Source organism: Mastigoproctus giganteus, chromosome 5, assembly GCF_048544385.1.
Source record: "Mastigoproctus giganteus isolate SK-2022 chromosome 5, ASM4854438v1, whole genome shotgun sequence".
NCBI classification, from domain to species: domain Eukaryota; kingdom Metazoa; phylum Arthropoda; class Arachnida; order Uropygi; family Thelyphonidae; genus Mastigoproctus; species Mastigoproctus giganteus.
The window spans coordinates 137033095-137057170 of NC_143579.1; the positions used below are offsets into that span (position 1 = coordinate 137033095).

The 24076-nt window shown below is 40.2% G+C and overlaps 1 protein-coding gene across 1 annotated transcript in view; it reads right to left on the reverse strand.

Moving 5' to 3' along the window:
* The window catches only part of LOC150085724 (lysyl oxidase homolog 2-like), a 286714-nt gene that overhangs the window by 16480 nt on the left and 246158 nt on the right, over nucleotides 1-24076 (reverse strand). The window contains exon 7 of the mRNA XM_090374205.1: nucleotides 1996-2248. Coding sequence (XP_090230331.1) covers nucleotides 1996-2248 — 253 coding nt within the window. The remainder of the gene's footprint in view (nucleotides 1-1995; nucleotides 2249-24076) is intronic.

Genomic DNA, 24076 nt, shown 5'->3' on the forward strand with positions numbered 1-24076 from the left:
AGTTATTTTCAAGAAGTTGAGTTCTTGTAGTTGAGGTGCCCCTCTCAGGGGGCACCTCAACTACAAGATACGTTTATGATGATGTAATTTACTGGTAACTTGTGATATTAGTTGCTTTAATGCTTTCTATAAACAGCAGCCGATCTATTCCTCAAAACAGCCATCAGTTGTACAACTGAAGAAGGTAGTTTCGGCCATGGCCAGGAGTTCCAGCTCATCCCAAAGGGCTTCAAGGAGAATACTGTCCGCTGACAAGGCGAATTAGGTAATGCCATTCGCTTGAAATCTCATTTTGTCTTAGAGCATTATGCTGGAACACAGCTTCTATGTACAATTAAAAAGCTTAAGTAGTACGGAATTATTCAAAATGTACTTTGAAGATATTAACTTATTAATTGTAAATGTGATATCGTCAACAAACAAACACACACACACACACACACACACACACACACACACACACACACACACACACACACACACACACACACACACACACACACACACACACCTAATGCAATGTTCAGATAAAATTTATAAATGCAAATAAACTTGCTCTAGTTCATATGGCTCTTAAAAGTAAAATTTCCCAAGGGATTCAAATACTATCAACCCCTCTCGACTGGATGCATTTTCTTCAAGTTGCTTGACAAGCTTTTGCTACCTAATCTCATGATATTCTTCAACCACAAGCCGTACATACTTGCTTTCTGTACTCTCCAAATGGCCGACACAGGAATTTACTAGATACACACCTAATTATTCAAAGCACAAGTTTCATTTGACAACGACACAGTATCATCTGAGGCATATTTTTCGATTGAGAAAAATATTTAAACAGTAACCTCCTAAAAATCTCAAGTTGGCTCATGTGTATATAATACGAATAAGTCCCACACGGTGGAGTCCCCTTTGCTCTTTTGTTTGATACCGTATACTCTAACCACATGCAGATTCATCTGGCATTTCGATGGCAGCTTCATCATCGAAAAGGGAGAAATGGGAAAGGGAACAGAGATTAATGAAGTCTTGGCTATAAGATAAGATTACCTTTCATTTTATGTAAAAAAATGTAAAAAAGGTAAACCGCAGCCACTGCAGGATGGAAGCCTCCTCAACGATTCGTGTTGAAGGAAATGGACCATAATCTGCCACGCTGGTCCAGTGCGGGTTGACAGATCGACCATATTTAGTAGTCAGGGGCTTGAACCCCGGCCTACTCAAAGAGGGTGTGCTACTGCACTCCCGCTCCTGACCACTCGGCTACGGAGGCCTTTTTATGTAAGCAATCCCCTTAATCTCCTTTTGTCCTGCAAAGTCAGAACAAAGGTGAAGAAATTCTGGGATCACACAGATTTTTCTTTCATCCATTCTTCCAGCAATCATGGAAAAATCTATCTCTGTTCTGTGGGGCCTTAGGCAAGAACTGACTAGAATTATTAAGAAGGAGCTGCTTTTGAAATATTTCAAGACTTGTGTGGTCCACATATCTAATGTATGCAGCTATAATCCGATGCTTTCCCCTGAGCCCACATTGAAAGATTTATGAGCATATAATACCGGATGCCCGTAATTCCCTTACCATCTCAAAATCTATAATCTACTGAAATCTGAAAGGGAAGTCTTAGTTCAACTTCGAGTGCAGAAAAACGCAACCATTCTCTAACAATTAGTCGCCAATCATGGATGCATCTAATTTATATCAAGTAATATATCAACCTAGACGAACTAATGACGATAGCTAGGTGCCTCTAAGAACCACACTAAACGACAAGGAATTTCATCCAACACTACTCAGATATAATAAATATTGGCATAAAACTTTTGAAATGAGGCCTACAGGGGGCAGCAAGGAAAAAATAACTCATGAAATTCACTGCCTCAAGTAGTGACGAAAATGTAACTATAAAGATGGTCAATTCCTTTAGTGAAAAGTGAAATTCATCAGTGCCTTCAAAACACAGGAAAATACTAAAGTATTCGTGTTACAATTACCTTCAAGAAGTAGGTCCCTGGGGTTACGTCTGTTACATCCACCCACTGACAATCGATATTGTGATGGTAGGTGTCCACGCACCCTACCGATATACCCTGATCACCGTAGTTGGCACACACATAGTTCTTTTGAATGCCTGCATGACATTCGTTATCCTCCAAACAAAAACTGGCTTTATGGCCTTCAGCAACCTTGTTTCCCCTGGCGTCTATGAGATCAAAATGAGCGAAAACTTCCATGCTGTGATAGTGACTGAAAAAAAAAAAAAAAAAAATCGTTTAATCAATGAAAGAAACGAGCGGTCGAATTATTTCTAAAACAACATTTTTCGTTATGACAAAACAGCATTGAGAAATTAAATGAAGAATTAAGAAATAAAGGCATTCTAAATACGCTTTTAAATCAGGGATAACACTTGCTGCCTCCTAGACGGTCATAACAATTGAGGTGGTTGAACTTTCTTCCTTCAAACATACTGAAAATAATTAGTTTGTCATTTGTATATATACTGAGTGATCACTGAATTCTGACCACCTACCTAATACTTCGTAGGTCCTTTTTCCCTCAGTACAGCAGCTATCCGACGTGTCTTTGATTCAACAAGATGACGGAAGCGTTCGGGAGGTATGGTCAGCCAATCTGTGTGTAATGCGCCCAGCAATGCAAGTATGGAGTTGATTGGTGTATCCAGACGCCTGATATGCCTTTCCATAGTATCCCACAGGTGCTCTATGGGATTGATATCCGAGGAAGTTCGGAGGCTGATCGATATACTGGAAGTCAGAACTGTGTTCCTCAGACCATTTCTGCACAAGTGTCCGATGGCTCGGCGCATTTTCATCTTAAAATACACCATTGCCATTCGGGAAAAAATAACATAGCAGAATGTACACAATCAGCAAGCAATTGACGATAGCAGAGACCACTGATATGTCGTTCCACCTTCACCAGGGGTCCAAGTTTCTGCCAGTGAAACATGCCTCACAACATACAACCGCCTCCACCGGCCTGCAGTTTTGATGACATGCATGATGGATCAAGAGCCTCATGTTGTTAATGCCAAATTCGTACACGACCATCCACGGTGTGGAGTAAATTATTATTATTAGTGGATTTTTTTGTGGATTCTAGGGTTTCCCCCATTTGCCGCTTTGTCATCTTGTGGTGAGGTAAGTGCCATCGCCGGCCGTTTGTGTGTAGTGTTGTAATATGTGAAGGGTTCTTTTTTGTTGTTGTTGTTGTGTTGAGTGGCCGGCGTCAGGCGATTTAGCAACCAGGAGGAAACAAACACGAATATGATTGTCTCCTGTCTCTAGCTGCGTAGAGGCAGACCTGATTCATCTTTTAACTCCTGCTGGCCGTCCCCAGAATTGATGGTCTGGGGAAGTAAGTGAAAAATAGGAAAGGAAAGTGGATGTATAGCAGGGAGAAGATGGGGAAGGAGAAGCAGAGGGGAATATAGTGATAGAAAAATGGAGATGATAGTTAGAGGAATCCCCATAGCAGTAGGAGTTGTTAGTTAAAGTGACAGAGTACAGCACTAGACAGTAGTTCCAGGAATCCCACCCCTCAGAAGGGGTCAGCAGGCAGCAAAGATTCCACCTCAGTGGGGGTCAACAACAAAGATCCCACCCCTCAGTAGTGGTCAGCAGCAAAGATCTCACCCCCCAGTGGAAGCTTGCAGCAAATATCCCACTCCTCAGTGGGTGTCAGCAGGCAGCAAAGATCCCACCCTAGGTGGGGGTCAGCAGCATAGATCCTGCTGCAGGCAATGGTCAGCACAGAATATCCCACTCGTGAAAGATCAGGGTCTGCAGGGTTTTCTGCCAAGGTGTGGTTCTGTAGGCCAAGTGAAGTGTCCATCACTGGATATAACTATGAAAGAAGTTAGGTAAGTCACAGTCGAAGGATTGGTCCCATTAATGTGTCTGATCAATCTGATCTTGTTAGAGTTTACACGTCAGGATGTCGTTGGCACTGTTCTTGAGTAATAGTTGCCCTATGCTTGAAGAGGGCATTAGCATACCTACAGAAGGCTGGATATTTAGCCTGAGTTGCAATTAATTCTGGCGCTTCATCTTGGCTGTAGCTGCCAGTCTCAATTTCAAGTTGTGTCCGGATGTCCACGTACAGGTGGGTGACAATCATACCTCAGGTAGCCCCAATGTTGTTGTTGTTTTGGTTTTTAGGAGCATTAGCAACTAAGGCCATATTGCTCCGAGATATGCGGTGGTCATTCCCTGACCTTTCCGTATTTGGTGGTGACGGGCTCGAACCCCGGTCTAATCAAGAAGCATGTGATACGCACTACTGCTCCTTCCCACCTGTCTACGGAGGCGCCCAGGTAGCCCAAAAATTCCCTCTTTCCGCAGGTGCAATTAGGGTGTCTGTGGAGCTTTTCGTTGAAGCTAACATGGCCCGTTAACAAGAATAGGGCATGGAGCCCTGGAGTGAACCATTTAGTGTGGTTTTTGCTGTTCTCAGATACCTCTGGTAGGAATTTACGGGTGATTGCTCCGTGCTATGTGTTGTTCCATTTTTCTTGCCACCTGGAGACAGACAGCATTCTTATTCTGTTCAGATCTTGTTTAGCAGTTGTTGTGAGCACTGTCCTGCATGTTCCTTTTGCAGAGAAACTTTATCTGGTGATAAACAACTTCCATATCAAGAGGAATCTTGCTGGTAAAGACGTGGAATGCAAAGGTGGAAGTTGTTCTGCAGGTCCTGGTCATTGCTAGGAGGCTAGTAGCCATTAATAGAGTACAGCAGCTAGAGTCATTGCTAGTAGCCATTTGGGCCTGTAGTAGTTGATTTCTCAAAGCCTGTATATTGACTCTATGCCCTTCCCCATATGTTATTATTGGAAGCACAATAGAATTGTAGTATAGATTTAGGGTTCGGAGTTTAAGGCCCCACTCCTTAGTAATATTAATAATCCTTCTTATATATGTCTTGACTGTTTCTTTGATCTACTTGACATATTAGAGAAAAGAGAGCCTGCAATCAAAGATTACTCCAAGGTATTTTGTGCTGGCCACGCTTTTAATGGATTGGCCATTGTACCTAACAGTGGGTGGCCTTGCTGGGTTAATTTCCCCTGGAGGAGCAGCTGTACTGTCTTGTGTGGGAAGATCTGTAGCTTATAATGAGTAGTCCTGTCATGATTGTATTGATCTGTTGTTCTATTTTAGCTCTGTAGTTTCCCTCTACCAGCATGGTAAGGTCACCACCTTCCTGCATATGCCAGGAAGGTGGTGTTCGGGTATTCTTTTCTCAGCCAGGTATCAATTACCATTGTCCAACACAGGGGCCCCAGGAGGTACCCCTGCGGGCACTCTGGTAACAGGCCTATGAACTTGACTATGCTCCATAGGCCATAACAGGCCTATGGAGCATAGTTTTTTAAGAAGATCTGACAAGAAGTGTTTGGTTGGAGAAGTAGCTGGTAAACAGCAGATAAAGCGGGTTCGAGACTTCAGCCTCCCTGAGTCTCCCTAGGACACTCTGCTACCATAAGGTGTCAAAGGCCCCTTTGAAATCAACAAGGAGGGCAAGCAAGTACTTCTTGGTGGGGTTTGTTGCTGTGGAGACTAGAACTGACATCGAATCTTTTGCAGGGCGCCCTTTAGTGAATCCATACTGGTGAGGGGATGCAAGATGTTTGTGATAGTAATAGGTAAGTACTCTTTGTGCCATTAGTTTTTTTTAAGAATTTTGCCTAAAATTGGCAGCTGGGAAATGGGTCAATACGAGTTTGGATCCAGTGCAGGTTTGGTGGAGCTTTTGATCAGTATTTTGAGTAGTGCCATCTTCCAGGTCTGAGGGAAGGTTCCCTCCTGTAGACATGCGTTGTAGAGATTTTCAAGAACAGAGGGAATTGCTTTCCAAGCTTGTTTGATGATTTCTACCACAACTCCATCAATGGCAGGGCATTTGCCAGCTTTGCTTGACATTGTGGCCTCTTCAATCTCTTCTCTGGTAAAAAGGATCTTCATTGCACCTCTGTGAGTGAGATGGTTGATTCTCGTGGTTGTTTGCATTGTTGTCTCCTGGCTGGTGTCATCTTGGTGACACTGGCATCAAGGACCCTATTCACGGACTCCCTCCAAGAGGTAGTTTCTTCATTTTGTCCATCTTGGATAAATAGATATTTCCCCAGGATGGCATTTTGTGGTTACCAGCCTGTGCACAAGACCCCAAGGGTCTGTGTTGCCGCTTTTTTGTACTGGGGTTTCCCAGGTATGTCTTTTGTTTGTGTATTTCTTGATTATACAGCCGCCTGATATCTCTGTACTGCTCCAGAAGGATTGCTACATCATTTTGACTTCTAGAGTGATCTCTTCTCTCTCGCTGCCCTTGTTTGCGTTCTCATAGCTGTGAGATTGTCAGTCCACCAGGAGACATGGTTGGATCTTCTTTTCTTCCTTGGAAAAGAGATTTCAGATGCTTGTATGATTATGTTTTGCACCTCTTCAGCCTGGTGATGTGCGGGGAGCCTAAGGCATTCTGGATCACGTTCAGTTATTATATGTTGAATCTGGGATTTAAATGTGTCCCAGTCTGCTTTTGCAATTTTGTACCTCGACAAGCTGTTTATGTTGTGTCTATGGCCCGGAATGGTTCTTTGGATTCTGGTTATGATTGCGTTGCGGTCACTTGTGGTCCACTGCATATCAACACTCCATTCTGTTACTTTTCTGCTTAGGAAACTAGTGGCCATGGTGAAATCTATGAAAGAGTGACCCGTGGGGGTAACACAGGTGGGTGGATGGCCTGGTCTGTTTAGAATTTGCATACTGTGTACCAGTATCACATCTTTAAACAATTCACCATTGGGGCATGTATTTGTACTGTTCCACATGGTTGAGTTTGCATTCGCATCAACTGCAATGAGGAGGTCAGAGTCCCTTAGTTTATTAATAGCATGATCCAAATAATTGACATACGGATCTGCAGATCGGAAGTCCTGACTACATTGTGAATAGAGGCTTATCAGATGAAGCTATCCTGTGGGACCCTCAACACATACACAGGCAGCATGGGTGGAGCATAGGCCAGTTATTTTCGTCACCGTGAGCTTATGATCAGTAATGGCTATTGCAGCCCAACCTCTGGCAATAGCAGTTCCCCTTTGTCCACTTGTAACCACTTCAGACTGGATTATTCTGGTTGTAGATGGCAGCCCCTTGACAACCCCTTTGTAAGAGTAGGACTGCTGTGAGAATAAGATTGTTGGGTTTTCTTCCTGGATTAATTTTGCTTACTGTCCCATTACTAGCAGAGATCTGTGAAGTTCAATTGAACAATTTTTGTGGTTGCTCTATTGCAATTACTTCTGTGGGTGTAGTTATTCATAATTTGTTATCTGTTGTAATGTTTCCACTGCTCTTATATATTCCTGACACTTGTTATCCCTGTAAGAATGGTTATATTGCTTCTTTTTTGCTTTGCAATTTGGACGGGAGGGGGGTTGTTCCTTATTTGGGCACTCTGTGTTTGTAACCTGTGAGTCCACAGGTTGGGTCCTGTTGTCTGCAGTATTTAGCAGGGTGCCCTTAGCACAGACATTTATAGCATCTCGTAGGAACCAAATAGTCTTTAACTGTATGCGTAGTCCACCCAAGATAAACCCTGTTGTTTTGTGAGAGAAAAGATCGTCTCATGCTGCCTGAGGTCTCTAATATCCAGTCCCTTTGGCTGTAGGTTTGGTGTCAAACCTAATCTTCAGGTCTTTGTTTATCCCTTCTTCAGTGATTCCATAGTCTTCAAGGTTTTTGTGTAGTAAGTCTTCAAGCAGTTACTCCATAGTGATGTATTTTGGCATTTCTAATTTCATGCCAATGGAGGTAAAGTTGTCACAGCTTTTGATTTTAGTTAGATCTTCATTGGTGGAAGTTTCAATTATAATAGCTTTTGCTCTTGTTTTCCTTAGGTTTTTTATTTTTACACTCTTCAAATCCTTCTTTAGCTTGTCTTTTTGTGTATCATTGGCTATAGGCTTGACTAGTATGATGTGGTTAGTCTTCTGAATGTTTTTGTTTTTTGTTCCTTGATTGACTCATTTCTCTAGTCATAGGGGCTGGGATGTACTTTGCAGTGACTTGGGCATACGGTATATGCCGACATACTTGTAGTTCGGTTGATCTTATCTCTTCTTTCTCTTTAATTTTTACTTTCAGCTTTTCATTTTTCATTAAAACCTCAATAATGAGGCGCTCCATTTGTTCCCATTCTTCATTTATTTTCAGGACAGCGGCTTTGGTAATTTTTGATCCTTCCTTTAGTTTTTCTGCTAAGACAGTGCGCAAAGCATACACTCTGGTTAATTCTGACTTGTCTACTTCTTGGGGGACCTGAGGGTCCTTGGTAGAAGATTCTTTGCGGGTTACTAAATCTTGTGGGTATGGATCCGTTTCAGGAACTTCTGGTTCAATGAGTGGAGGATGATCCTCAGGAATGACTTTCTTCCAATGGATCCGGGCAGCAGCCATTGCGATAGTGTTGTTTGTGTAATGAGGCAGGCAAAGTTCTGACACTTTTTAGTGCAAAATGTAGTGTTTTTATTCATTATCTATACTCAAATTGGATCAACAGTAATTTTTGATTTTTTTATGACTGTTGAAGTTGTAATGTTAAACAATAATTACAGCAGTTTAACCCTAAAAATACTAAACATTTTAATAAAATATAAAAATAGGGTCAGTTAAGGATAATTTAGGGGTCCTGATTATGAAAATGTAGTTAAAATATTTTACAGGGCCAACTTTTTGGGATCAAAACCTCAAAAATGATTAGGATTTTGAGCAGCAAAACACGGAGAGAGAGGATAATATAGAGAATTTAGCAATATAAATTTAAATCTAAAAATAAAAAATTTAAACACAATATAATTTTTTTAAGCATAATGAGGGGGTGGTGAGGAAGGAAAATAGCAGTTCCACACAAAATACTAAACATCTTCACAGAATATATAAGTAGGTGAATTGAGGATAATTTAGGGGTTCTGATTATGAAATTATACTGAAAACAGTTTAACAGGGTCTTATTGGGGGTCACACCTCAAAAAAGGATGGGATTTTGAGCAGTCATAGCATAGGAAAAAGAGGGGTAAAAAAAGCATATTTAAATCTAATAAAATAAGGCAAAATACTAATTTAAAAGTGTAGGAAACAATATGGTATAGAGATTCTAGCAATATAAAATTTTTAATCACTAAATCAAAATTTTAAATGTTATGATCATTTCAAAATGTGCCATTTTTGACATTGAAATAACATGGGGGAAAAGTTCAAAACATTCAAAAATTAGGTAATTAATGTGTGTAGATTGGCCAAAATTGGCGGAGAGGGGTATTCCTGGTCCCTCTTCACGATTCAACACTCAGAGTGGCATAATAACACCTTCCAAGGAAGGTAACGTGCTCGTTATCTTAACATATACCACTCACTATCTCTGTTGAAGAGTCGATCACCATAGTCACACATCAAGTTTCATGTTCCATATCTTGGCTAATTTTAACTTTACAATTCTGAAATTTGGCACAATTATAGTATTAACGATGCTGATTTTGAAGATTTAATTATTATTTTCCAATTCACAACAGTTCGTGAGTGATATCTTTTCAAATTCCGAACATACTCTGGAAGCAATATGGCTCCGTTCTTTGTTTAGAGATAAAGGCACGCTGTCATTAGTAGTATAATGGCATAGTATGTATATGTAGACATGATAAAATCACTCAAGGTTAACAAGTAGCATCTGTGTTCTGAAATATGAAGTTCCAAGCCTCTGAAGTTCGTTGTTGATCAGTACGTATAATTGCTATGCCCAACGTGGTATTGTAAGAATATTGAAAATCTTACAAAAATCAGATTTTTTTATTTGGAAAATTAGTTTTTTTGTTTAGATTCTTGCCATTAATGAGATATAGGAATAAAATCTGCAGTTTTGAAATCAAATTTATTCTGGTAGGGGCTGAAAATATTAAAAAATTTTCCTATTGTAAAATTTCCTACATAACACTGGCAGAACCAAATTAGTTGTCCTGGGAAAGGGTAATGAAACGAAAACAGAACAATTAACCTTACTTTCGCTAAAACAAGGAACACTACGGAAAGCACAGCGGGTGGCTTACTACGACAAACAAGTGAGGGTTATTCCGAGACACTTTAGTACAGCCAAATTACCGCAGACAGGAAATCGGTTCATAAACACAGGCACAAGTTCCCAAAAACAGATGCTATAGTCACGAATGTCGTTTCTTTGTGGTTTTAAAATGCCTTAGAGACGAGGCGTTATATGTGTAGGTTAATGTGTTGTTTTGGAAAACCGGCTACTTCAAAGGAACACACCGGATGGCCACAGATCCAACAGGTTGAAAATAGGGAGTATTGTTCACGTGCTACGGGGCAGGCTGACCGAGGCTTTTCAACGAATTAAAGGAAAAATAATAAATAAAGATAGAGGGGATTGGTAGGAACCACTGTGGGAAGGCGTGACAAACTCGGAAGAAAAATTGTGGAAGGAGACGGAGATAGTGAGTCAGTGGGAGTAAGTGGTGGTGTGGGAGAAAAAATTAGTGAGTGAGAGTTGGAGAAGAAAAGAAAAGAATGAGTTTCTTTAGATAGAGTAGCCGGTGGAGAAAAGTGGCTAAGTTTTAATGTGTAGTCAGTAAGAGGGGTAGATAAGCTTTAAGTGAACAGTTAAGTCGTTGATCTAATAAGTTAGTGAGAGAGGCAGTCGAGTAAGTGGAAAGATGAAGTTGAGGTGCAGAAGTCGGTCAGACAGTCAGTCAAAAGTAGACTGAGTTTCGAAGTGAGAGATGAACACGTGCCATAGAAAAGGGGGGAAAAATTTTCAAGATCCTTAAAGTAGATGAGAAGGAGTCAACTCCATTATGAAGGAACGAGATTGCCTGATATTTCTGAGAGCAATTACACTGGAGCTGATGAAATCCGAAGCCGGACAAAAAGAGTACAGCCATTCTGATCAGATGAAATTAATGCGTCCTTAAGAAATAAAAGGTACCCAAGAAGGAATTCAGTATCTTATGTCGAACTCCCCCAGTGATTGTGAGATGCGACCCAGATAGAAAAGATCCCCTACTCGCTTAGGGAAGGATGTACCGTGAAGTCTGCCAAGTTATGTAAGTAAGTGATTAGTTTGATTAAGTACTCTCACCATCACACCGACTATAGACACCCGATAACCAATTTATCAGAACTTTTGATTGAACACATATGTATAAGTAGTACTATATTGTAATGAATATGTTAGTGAATGGTATGGACTGAAGGACATTACCCAGGGCAAGTCAATATATATATAGATAAATTTTGGAAGGGAATAGATATAAAATTTTTGAAGTGATTGATACTTGTTAATATTTGGTTAAATAAGTGAATGACTAAGTATGAATTTTGGAAGGGGATAGACGGATGTCAGTAACCCCCGAATGTGCAAGTAGTTAATTGTAGAAATTTGATAGTAATAATTACCTAGATTAGAGAAGGTTGTAGGCTATAATCTGTTAGAAACCCGAGTAATGATTTATACTGAAATTAAGAGTATCGGAGCTTTATCAATTTGGAGTAGGAATTGTTTTGTAATGAAAGGAGAATGTTAATAGATTCTTTTGAAAGTCAATTGAACTCAGGAGTAAGGAAGTAGAAACATTTTGTTAGTTTAAAAGAGGGGATAGTTGATTATGATTTATGTAAAGGAAATAGCCCTCCTTGAGTTTACTCAATAGGCAAAATACCTTGCTCCTATACATTCTGTTATAAGAAGATGAAATTAAATCTATTTGGTCATGAGTTTAATAAATTTCTTTTGTTTGATGTATCTATGTAAAAATGTCCAATAAACTTGTTTTTTTTGTATAACATTTGTGTGTGTGTAATTGTTGTACTGGACACAAGCTTAACCAATGGGAATCAAACATATAAGAGTTTCTCCCCTATGAACTTAGAATTTTCTGAGAAGTAAGGTCAGATGCGCAAGTGGGGAGATATTATAAAAGGGAATTGTTTAAAAGGGGAAATAATAAATATAACCAAATATATAAAATAACATTATCATAAATTCCACCCCCCACAGTATCTTGCCATGTTGATAATGATCAAGAACATTTTCAGTAATATTTTAGCAAATACAAGGCAGAAAATCGTCAAATTTACCTGGGTGTCCTATAAGGGACCCATCTATCTCAGCGAGTGGTTGACAGGTTTATCCGATATTGCCTACTCTATTATACGGAGCTAGTCACATCCACACAAGACACTCTCGGTGTGGAGTAAATAACGTGACCCATTCGACCAGCACACCTTCTACCAGTCTTCTAACGTCTAACTTGCATGCTCTTTGCACCAGGCGAGTCTTTTACGCCGATGAACCTCGGTTAGGAGAGGATGCCGTAGATGTCATCTGCTGGTAGAGCTCATATGTGCGAGCCTGCGACGCATAGTCATGCCAGATATTGTTCCGATTTGGCCCGTGTTGGATTGGGTAGTCAACCCTTCAACAGTGCTGCGCCTGTTCGCCATTACAAGTCGTCGGCTCCGTCACTCACCTCTAACATCAACCTTTCGCTGACCTTTGCAGTTTTGCAATCGGTTCGTTGTTTTACCATTTTGACGCCAGTCCTGTTACACTTTAACTACGGCGGCTCTCGAACACCCCACCAGTTCAGCCGTTTGAGAAATCGAGGCCCCAGCTCTTCGAGAACCCACAATCTCCCCTTTATCAAAGTCCAATAAATCCTTCCTTTTACCCATCACGCTCGGAATTTCACTACCTACTGAACCACTGACACCTTATCTATGCTACGTAGGTCGACTAACTCTGCACTCTCGTACCTCACGTGGTCAACGGGTCGCATTCAGTTTTCATACGGGTGGTTATAATTCAGTGATCACTCAGTGTGTGTGTGTGTGTATATATATATATATATATATATATTTTTTTTTTTTTTTTATTTTATTATTTTTTTTAATGAAAACCCCAAACATGAAAGTATCATAACCTATAGTACTTAGTATTGTATTGGGTCTGTGTTGAAGATGGGGAGGGGGATGCCGGAAACTTTGCTCTGGAAATTAAATATGGGTTTCACCACTTAAAGCAAAGTAGTGGTATTAATGAGAGTCACTACCACCTAATCTGCACTTATTTTGATATGGCTACTCAAGATTAAAGGGAAATCATTGCCAAAAATCATAGCATAAATTAATTTAAAAAATTGTAAAAAATTTATTAAAAATGTGGTTACTTTTTACTGTAATAATATCCTCTATATCTATTTATTTACCAATTAATTAATTTAACTTCTGGATCTGAAATCCAGGGAATTTCGGCTTTTTACCTCAAACAACAACGGCCAGTAGATATGATCTTTTTCTTTGATTTTCAAAGTTATTTTCTTGTCATCTACTAATTCAGTGCCCTTTCTGTAAGCTGTTTCCACATTATCCTAAGGAAAGCGTTATTGTATATGATTGGTTGGGCTATTATTGTTTGCCACTCTGGTTCAACCGATATGCTTTCCATAGTAAGTACCCACCTACTGTACCTTTGTTGAAAGCCATTCAAGATGTTTATCTTTTGCCTGTGTGGGCTCGAGAGAGATGGTTGTTTCATATACTATTCAAATAAACCACGAGTTAAACATACAAATTCTTTTACGTGATATAATTTGTTGTTCTTCCAGCCTAAACACAGTTTAAAAAAACGCCCGCCAATCAATACAAGAAGCAAAAGTTCTTTAAGATTGTTCTAAGAATAATGAATTCTAATTTTTCTAATGTTATGAAAATAAGAATAATGTTGCCTAATGTTATGTCTATGTTATCAATTTAAAACAACTAAAACAGCAAAAAGTGCTGTGATAGTTGGGTTAAATTGTTACGCGCGCGTTTGTTGTTTTCCAATACTTTGGCACCAGCTCAAAGTTATTTCAGTTAGATGGGGCTCACCGGAAAGACTTCGTTCCTCAAACATTTGTTATCTCCCTTTATTAATGCATAAGAGAGAGAGAGAAGTAAAAAAAATCCCACTTCTTCCTGTAACGGTTTAATAGAGATGTCATAATCGTTGTTTATCGAACAGGATTTTCTCCAAGGCTTTACTGTTTCCTGAGAAAACAGCAAACACAGAACAAGCTTCTAGTCTAAAGGAATTTTTCATTTGTCTTTGTTTATATATTTGTTAGAGTTCGTAAATCTATTCTATGCGGAACATATAATTAGTAATGACCTTTGATACATTAAATAAAATTCGTTTCAGAAGTGCCATTCATGTAAATTATATATTTTTATTCTAAATATAACTGCATGATGTAACTTGTAAATATAGGTAATAATGCATAATGTAAGTATAATGACATGTTTGCAGTTTTACTTTTTAATTTTATAGTGGGCATTATCTATTCTGATGTGAGCATTATCTATTATCTATTAAAATAATAGATAAAGCAGTGTGCATTATCTATTATCTAATTATCTATTGTGATGTGAGCCCCGGCCGTTGGCCGTGACCGGACAATCTATGTACTGTACATTGTATTCATTTAGTTGCAATAAAGATTCCTACTCTCTAACTTACGAAGCCACATGCGGCCGCGTGTGGATGTGCTCCTGTATGTAACTAGAAAATCAGTGTTTAATATTTTAATCCCAATGACTATATGGTACCTGGAGACTCCTCTCATTAAGAGCTACTGAATGACGCATATTTCATGATCGGCTGTCCAACAAGTAATAATATTTTCATAATATTTTATCTATAACTGCACTCAAATGGCCACTGTTCGCAAATGGTGAGCTGCAGTCAAGGTCAAAGCTAAGAAGAGTAAATTATTATTATTATTATTATTAATATCAATTTATTTCCGAAGAAATGTCCTTTTACAGCTATGCAGCTAGAGGACATGAGTTATATACAGAGAAAAAAAAAAACATAAAATACAGACATATGCATTGCATACAGAGCCAGATACAATATACGGCCTTAAACAGCCACTGGTGAAGATACAAAAACATAAAGTTACAACAAGTACAAAAACATAAAGTTACAACAAGTACAGAAACATAAAGTTACAACAAATAAAAGTGCATCCGGATACATCGAAGCGTGGATATTGCGGTATCACAGAGAGTCCACCTAGATCATGACTAAGGCATACATGTCTGCAAGAATGGAAGATCTGTAGGTTCTGTCCTTGCAAAGTTTCTCAGCGTCTATGGCTAATCTATTAAATATTTGGAAGGAGTTGTGTGGAAACATGTTGTCCATGGAGGACATGCTACGCAGCTTCGATCTGTATGGGGAGGTGTTGGACTGGCATCTTCTCCTGTCGGACGGTCTGGCGATGATATCCCAAATATCGGGTGACCTCAGTTTTCCGGATAGAAGCTGAGAGAGGGTAAGAAGGTTCCTAGAGATGATGTGATACCTCCAAGGAAGCGTATTAAGATTGGTGACCAGAACAGATTTTGAGATTGTAGGTGTTAGCCCGGCAACCCTATTTAGCCATTTCAAGATCCAGAATTCCAGGGAGAGGAACCTGGCTTGGTATGATGAGGGTGCTGAGGACCACATAGTCGAGGCATATAATGGAATTGGGAAAATACAACGAAGAATGTATTTGATGATAAGGTCCGGGTTATGGAAGTTGGAGATCTCTTGTTTTACTGCCCATAAAGCCGAATATGTTTTCGTTCGAGTGGCATTAAAGTGAGGCAAGAAGGTGAGGTCTTTGTCCCAGATGATACCCAAATCTTTATGTTGGGTGACTTTTTTAACTGGAGAATTCGCAATAATGATGTCCACATCGTTGGTATGCCAACTGACTAATCCCTGCGCCGAATGTGGAATGCTGTTCAATAGCGTAATTCATCCGCTGTAAATGCTTTAATTAGTGTGACTCTGTTATAGAAAGAGGTCACTCCTGCCGAATTATCTGAAAAGTATCTAAAGGCTATCATGCACTTAAACTTCACTTGACAACAGCGTAAATCCAGCATGCTTCCCCGTATAAAATATTTTAACCCTGGATGTCCTGATGCGTCAGGGCAGCCGAATTGCACTCTAGGAATACGTGTATCCCTAGATACAAGTATTGGATTCCGGTCGTATGACGTCATGTGATGAATGCAAGAAGACTGTATCTACGGTACTGACCTGTACTGCTGAATGTAGAAGGAATCTATGTAGGGATTGCAGCGGAGCTCTTTGGGGATGATTTTGTTGTAGGAAAGCTACCAGTGGAAGTCGCAAATCACAAGTAAGGAAGTCACCCGGACTGAATGAGACTGACTGAGACAAACAGACAGCCTGGAAATATCGCAGGATAAAGTTACAAGCAGCCAACTCACCAACCATTCAGAAACCAATTTTGATATCGGGATACAGTCGCCTTCTACTCAGCCCACTGCCATCAAGAACTTCCTAGACAAAGGAAGTTTTTGATGGCAGTGGGCATTAAGGTAGATGCTAGAGCCATCAAAACCAAATTCCCGTCATAAGGCCGCCGTAGCTTAGTGGTCAGGCGCGCGGGTGCATAAGTACACGTGCCTTAAGTGACCGGGATTAAAGCCCGTGACTGCTGAATACGGTGCTGTTTATTGTATTCAGTCTATCATGCGAACTCCTCTCACCCTTTGGTCGTCCTGGAGTATAAACAGAAAATTTATTATAAAATATATTCTTCTTTTGTGCTCTCCTGCCCCAGGGCTCACCTCCATGAGCTTCTTCCATTGATTGGAAATCCTATCATAGTTTTGCCGATGATAGCACATTGCATTCCATGAGGTTCTTAACACAGCAGTCTGGCCGACAGGTGCCTTAATTAAGTCATTTATTGAAACAAAAAATGACACCAATCACAAGGCCAATATTACACACCAATAGCAATCAATTTCCAAGAGACAAACGGATGTTACACAAACGTCATTAACACTCTTTCTACAAAATGTTAGGAGCCTAGCTAACAAGTTCCATCCCTACCAAGCCCTGCTCCTCCAGGAAGACAGATTTCATCTTCATCTCAGAAACTTGGCTTGATGAGGGGATACACCTCGGGTGCTCCTCTCGTTCACTCGTTATCACTATCTAGCAAACTCCAGAAAAGATAAGAGAGGAGGCGGAGTTGTCATCTTCAAGACCTCTTTCAGGCAGCTAAATGTTCACATTTTTATTTATATATTCTTCAGTCAGGGTGGCACCTAAGCAAATGCCCATATCCACCTTGAACATCAGCGGCAGCACAAAATCTCTGCAAAACGGCCTGAAAAAACTGTCAAGCCTCTTGGAACTAGCAAGCAGCTAACATCTGGGCAGATGCCACCTAATGCCCGTCCCAAGCTCGAGGAGCCAGGTCCGGTTCCATTATTCACTCTCAGTGCTGAGCTTTGTCAAGTTATACAAGGAATAACTTGACCAAGGACTCTGGAGCTAATTGCCAGGGAGAGGTAGAAAAACCCATAAAACTAAATTAATTCCCTTATAGTTTGAGATCACAGAAACTGTGGAAGTGTAGTTACTGACTGTTAACTGCAGACCCAAAAGTGGACTAATTCTTAAAATTTCATACTAATTACATAAACATATATGTTTATGTATTTTTTATCATGAAAAGCTATCTAGACTCCTGCTGGTTGATTCTGAGGACCTGAAAATCTAAAAATTAACTTTTTCAGAAGTAGTTTACATGTTTGTCTGGATTGTTGAATGAATCTGGATAGGTACCTTATTGCTACAGTCAGTACAGATGATTCAGAAAATGAACATTTATTCATATATATAAATTAATCCAAGAGCCAAAGACCACTGATCCTAAAAGTCAAGGAAAATCAATTACCAAATTCACGCCCTAAGTTGACCCAATTACAAAATTCTTCTATCTATACTGACTTGTACTGAGAATATGATTAAAGCAGCAATAACCACCATTTTGCTACCACCACTGAGGAAAATAAATGTGAATACTGTATATCAATTTTCTAACATATCAAATAGATTATATACATAAAACTTACTCATTTCTTAACAAAGCTGCTCTAAGCAGCTTTGTTAAGAAATGAGGCTCAAGGGGTAGAATTTTTTTCTGATTGGACTATACTTGTTAATAGGAGAGACTGCTTCTACAGGGATGGGATACACTTAAATAGAAAGGGTGCAAGAATATTTGCTGATGCTATCGAGCCAGCGTTAGGTGGGTCGGAAAACTGCTAGCTTGGGGGGATACAGAGACTAATAGATTAACAGTAGCCACTGGCAGATGTGAAAGTGATTCTTGCACTGCTTCTATTGGAATGAGCAGAAGCCTGAAAAACAAGACGCAGGATATTTCTGAGACTGCTGGGAGTCATTGCTGTACAAGTAAACACATGGATTGTATTAGGGTAGCTAAGAATAGAAACAGGTGCATGTATACTTGCGTATACACAAATGCTAGGAGTTTGGTAAATAAATTTTATCAATTTGAGGTATTGCTCAAAGCATCAAAGGCGGATATTGTTGGGATATCAGAGACGTGGTATCACACAGATATAAGGAATGCAGAACTGGAATTTGGGGAGTACAACGTCTACAGATAGTGTATAGTGTGTTTAGGGTCTAACAGCACCAGGGGTTTCCCCCATCTCCGCGTAATATACATTGTGGTGTGATACAGAACACTGTAGAGGCCAAAGGTTTAAAAGTGTGTGGATATTGTGGTGTGTAATGTTTTTTTTACCGTTGTTCATCTAGTCTTTTAGCCGTTGGGTCTCAAATGAGACCCACCGTTGCCCACACTATACCTCGTGGAGGCAGACCAGGTACACCTGTATTTTTGATATTTACTATTTACTCTGGCCGGTCCTGCCATCTAATTTCCTGAGATTTCAGTGGCTAGAACCTAAAAAAAAAAAAAAAAAAACAGTGGAGTGGGGGGGGGGGAAGAAACGCTAGAAATTGGGTCAGGCTGAAAGAGATATAAGTTATACGGGTTAGAGTTTTTTTTTTTATTATTTAAAAAAAAAATTTTATTTTGTTATTTTTTTTTTAGTGTGGGGATGTGTAATTTTGGCAAGGGTCAAACACTAGTGCAAGATAGGTAGAGAGGGAAGGGAGACTGAAGACTTTGGGGGTGAAAGACAGAAATATGGGGTCAATAGTGAAGATAACCCCAAAAGTCGGCGGGGCAGGTCCATGCCTCGCCAGGTTAAGATAGGGGATGGCAGGGAGGAGGGTACAGAGTAAGCATTCCCTGCCAAGGGAAGGGAAAGAAAGTGAACCAAGTGAGGGTACCCGGTTCAGATCGCCTAATGAGTTTCGGCAGCAAACTGCAATGGCTTTGTCAGGTCTTCGTATGACATTCCGGGGCCATGTTGTCCCGTCCGTGTGAGTGGTCAAGTCCAGATAATGACTCCAGTTTAAGCCAGTGGTCGGATCCAGGTTAAGTTAATGATTAGTTGTTCTTCAGATTGTAGCTGTTAGGTTTTTGTTTGGTTGACACATCTAAGGATCTTTATTATGGATGACGAGTGGTTAATTTGTGGGAAAATTCCTGCTAAGGTTGTGGATATGTTCTTCTTCTAGTAAAAAGATCCTGCGCAAACTGCGTTATGGCTTTATAATTGTCCTCACTCTCCAGGAGATATTGATCTTGGTTTATTGGCGAGAAACGTATTCTAGTTATTAAGAGGCAGCGGAGGTCTTCGTATAGTTGGCAGTGGTGCATGAGGTGCTCCCACGTCTCTGGTTGTCCACAGTGGCAGAGAGGGGTGTCACTCAATCCGAAACTGGAGAGTTTTGCTCTTATTGCGCCGCGTCCTGTGAGCAGGTAAGATGTTAGCAGTCCCGGTGAAAACCAGTTTGGGCTTTTGGGAAACACTAGTTGATTATCCGGTATGAATCTTCGGGTGACTTCCCCTTTTGTCGAAGTCGTCCAGCGGATTTGCCAGGCCTGCTGTAGTGGGTGAGAAGGCGTTTTTTCTCGAGTTTAAGATCGTTCGCCGGATCAGTTGTGTAGTCTAGGCAGGTGATTGCTTTGCCTTTGGATAGTTGATAAAGCAACCCACAGCGGACGATCTCCAGGTCCAGGGGGAGACGCCCAAGAGGACCTGGAGGGCGTGGGTGCTTAGAGTACAGCAGGCTCTCGAGATTGTCAGTAGAACTGAACGTTGAATGGTCTCTATTTTGTTTACTGCTGTTACCGCCTTGTGGAACCAGACTCCTGATGCGTATGTTATTGCTGGTAAGAAGACTACCTTATAGAAGAGGGCTAGGGTACTCTTCTTAAGCCCCCAGTCGCGACGAGTGACTCTAGCTATTAGTGGGGAGTATTTTTTGATTTTGCTTCGGAGGTAAGTAAGATGGGGTGTGAATGACAGATTTTTATCCAGCAGAATACAAAGATATTTCAGTTCGATGGAAAGCTTAATTGTTGTTTCCTGAATCTTTATCTGGGGAGGCCTTCTGATATTGAGAGAACCTTTAAGTAGGATGGAGCAGGTTTTTGTTGGGTATATCTTTAAGTGGTTTTGGGTGGCCCAGTTTGGTAGGATATTTATAGCACGGTTTGCAGAGGCTAGACAGGATAGGAAGGGAGAAGGGGTTATGATATTAGTTAAGAAACACATAAAATCCAAGGAAGTGAAGCCAGTCGATATCGCTGGACAGTGCAGTGTCGAGTCAGTTTGGTGTGACATAAGTATTGGGAGATCAAAATTGAGAGTAGGAGTGTGCTATAGGCCTAATGACTCTGATGAGTATAATAAGAAACTGTACAAGGAAATAAAGTGGGCCAGTACATCAGAGAGTCTTATAATGGGGGATTTTAATTTCCCAGATATTGACTGGAATTTGTGGGTTGGTCACTGACACACTAGCAAGGCTTTTGCGGATTTATTGGATGATTGTTTTCTACATCAGCATGTTCGGAAGCAACTAGAGGGAGTAATACTCTTGATTGATTATCAGTAGTGATTCTTCATGCATTAAGAATCTGCAGATAAAGAAACCACTAGGTGGCAGTGATCACAGTGTGCTGAAGTGGATTTACTCAAAGAGGTAACTACCATCAGGGGTAAAGGGAATGGTTATTGCTTTCGTAAAGGCGACTACGATGGTCTGAAACAGTATTTAAATTCTATACAGTGGGACCAACTGAAGATGTTACCAACAGCAAATTCAAAATGGGAAGCATTCAAAGAACTTATCTTGGAAGCTACTAGGCTTTACATACCAATTAAGAAATATTGTTCAAGGTTTAGGCCTAAATGGATGTCAGATGCACTAATGAGACATATGACAGAGAATAAAAATACATGGGATACATATAAATTAACACATGACACAGAAGCCTATGATAGATACAAGTTGATCTGTAACCAAGTTACAAAGGAGGTTAGGCAAGCAAAGGCAGATTACGAGAAATCTTTGGCAACTGATGCAAAGAAAAAACAGCAAAGAGTTCTTTACTTATGTAAACTCTAGAAGGAAGGGGATGAATCAGATTGGTCCACTTAATATCGATGGGTGAACTGTTGATGATCCTGCTCAGATAGCTAACAAACTAAACGAATATTTTGCATCGACATTCAAACATGAGGAGTTATTCGACGAGGGGAATACCAGAGGTGTATTCAGCTCTGGCAGTAAGTTAGAGAATCTTGTAATAACAGAGTAAAGTGGAGGAGAAATTGTCGAAGATAAACAAAAGAAAGGCACCTTGGGTGGATGGGATCTATCCAGTTATATTAAAGGAGGCAGCAAAGGAAGTAAGCAAACCCTTAGCCATAATTATGAGAGCTTCATTGGACTGAGGGGAGATACCCACAGACTAGAGATATGCAAATGTGACTCCAATTCACAAAGGAGGATCAAAGGCTGACACATGTAATTATATTACCTGTGAGTTTAACTTCTGTTCCAGGAAAATTAATGGAGGCACTGGTTAAAGAAGCACTGCAGGATCATCTAGACGAGACTTCAGTTATAGCTCGGACACAGCATGGATTTGTTAAGGGGAAGTCTTGCTGACCAATTTGATTGGATACTATGATGCAGTCACAAAATAACTGGATGCAGTGAATAAATTTGATATTATATACTATATTATATCTTAGAAAGGCTTTTGATACTGTTGCACATATTGGAACGGTGTGACATTGGAGGCAAATTGCTGCTATGGATAAAGGGGTGGTTGAGGGGGAGAAGACAAAGAGTGGTAATCAATGGACACTGCTCATTGTGGACTAATGTTATTAGTGGAGTCCCTCAGGTTTCAGTATTGGTTCCATTAATGTTTTCGGTATTTATAAATGATATTGATTATGGTATATCAAGCTTAATGTCCAAGTTTGTAGACGATACAAAGGTTGGCAGGGTTGTTAAGGACACTGTTGACAGTATGCTGCTGCAACAGGATCTGGAAAGGTTGAGCAGATGAAGTTTAACGTTCACAAATGTAAAGTACCACATATGGGAAACAGCAATCCCAGAGCAACGTATCAACTCTGGGGTACTACACTGACAGTGGTAGAGAATGAAAAGGACCTGGGGTTAATTGTGCAGGCAGATATGAAGTTCTCTGAGCGGTGCAGACGGGCTGCAAGAGTAGCTCATGGTGTCTTGTCAATGATATACAGAAATTTTTCTAGCAGGGATAACGAGGTGATTATTCCCTTGTATAAGGCAATGGTCAGGCCACACCTTGAGTACTGTATACAGGTCTGGAGGCCTTATTTCAAGAAGGATGTAGAGCTGCAGGAACGAGTACAGAGAAGGGCAACAATATTAGTGAATGGAACAAAGGGTTGCTCTTACGACGAAAGGCTTAAGTTCTGAAAATTACAGTGTCTGGAGACTAGGTACCATCGAGGTGATCTGATAGAGGTGTATAAAGCCTTGAATGGTTTGAGCATGCTCAATGCTGATGGGATTCTTCCTCTTGCTCAGAATAATCCCCTGAGAGGGCATAAATTTAAATTGAGGAAAGACAGATGTAGGATTGACGTGCGGAAATTTGTCTTTAGCCAGCTGGTAGTTGGTTGGTGGAACAGACTTCCATCCCTTGTCGTGGAAGTTGATAGCCTAAATAAATTTAAGGCTCAGCTGGACAGGTATTTCGAACCAACGAAGGGGTGAATTGGAAGTTGGTTTTTTTTTTTTTTTTTTTTTGGGCTGATACTGCATAAGCTTGCTTTCTTTTATCATAAGCCTCTGCTAATGCTAATGCTAAAAAATTCTTCCAAGCTGTAGGAATGGCGAGCTTCTACAGCAGAAAGCTATCTGATTCGGTTTAACTTACAGTATAATTGGAAGCGTTAAGAGGCACAGAACTTGAAGCTTTTGACCTCGGGAGACATAAAAACGCCTAGCCGGTGCCCTAGTACATGTGTAAAACTCTACTCATTAACTGCTATTAAAAAACACAACCGATTATTAGGAGTACTTGAAACAATGACTATGCTGGGTTCGTGCACATGATGAAAGGAACAACGGTACACAACACTTCACGTAAACAATACCCATATATACTTAGACTATGTATATATTAAGTGCAATAGCATAATTAATACACAGCCATTTTTGAATAAACAGAATATTTATTAGGCGGCATCGTTTTAAGTTATATCTCATATTGTGAATACCTTTACAACGAATTGCCATGATATTGCACTATTTCGAATAAGTAACGCTTCACCTAAGGAGAAGACTAATGTTATTTAATCTCAGATAGGTACCACCACCACCCAGACGGCACCGTTTCAGGGCTATTTTGTATTTGTGTGAGATAATAACTCGACTATCCAGTTGTCCCTATTAGAATTAGAAAAGCAAAAAGATAGAGAGAAAGTAATAGTAGAAGTGGAAGAGGAAAAGAAACGGTGAAGAAAAATGAAAGGACAGTAACTCTTTCAACTCACACCACTCAAAAACTCATAAACTCCTCGAATAGGCAACGCTTCCCCAGTGGAGAAGCTGTTGTTGCCTATTCTTGGAAACTCCGGACATCATCAGGCTCCCCCTGGTGCCGTTTCAGGGCTATTTTGTATATGTGTGGGATAATAACTCGACTATCCACTTGTCCCT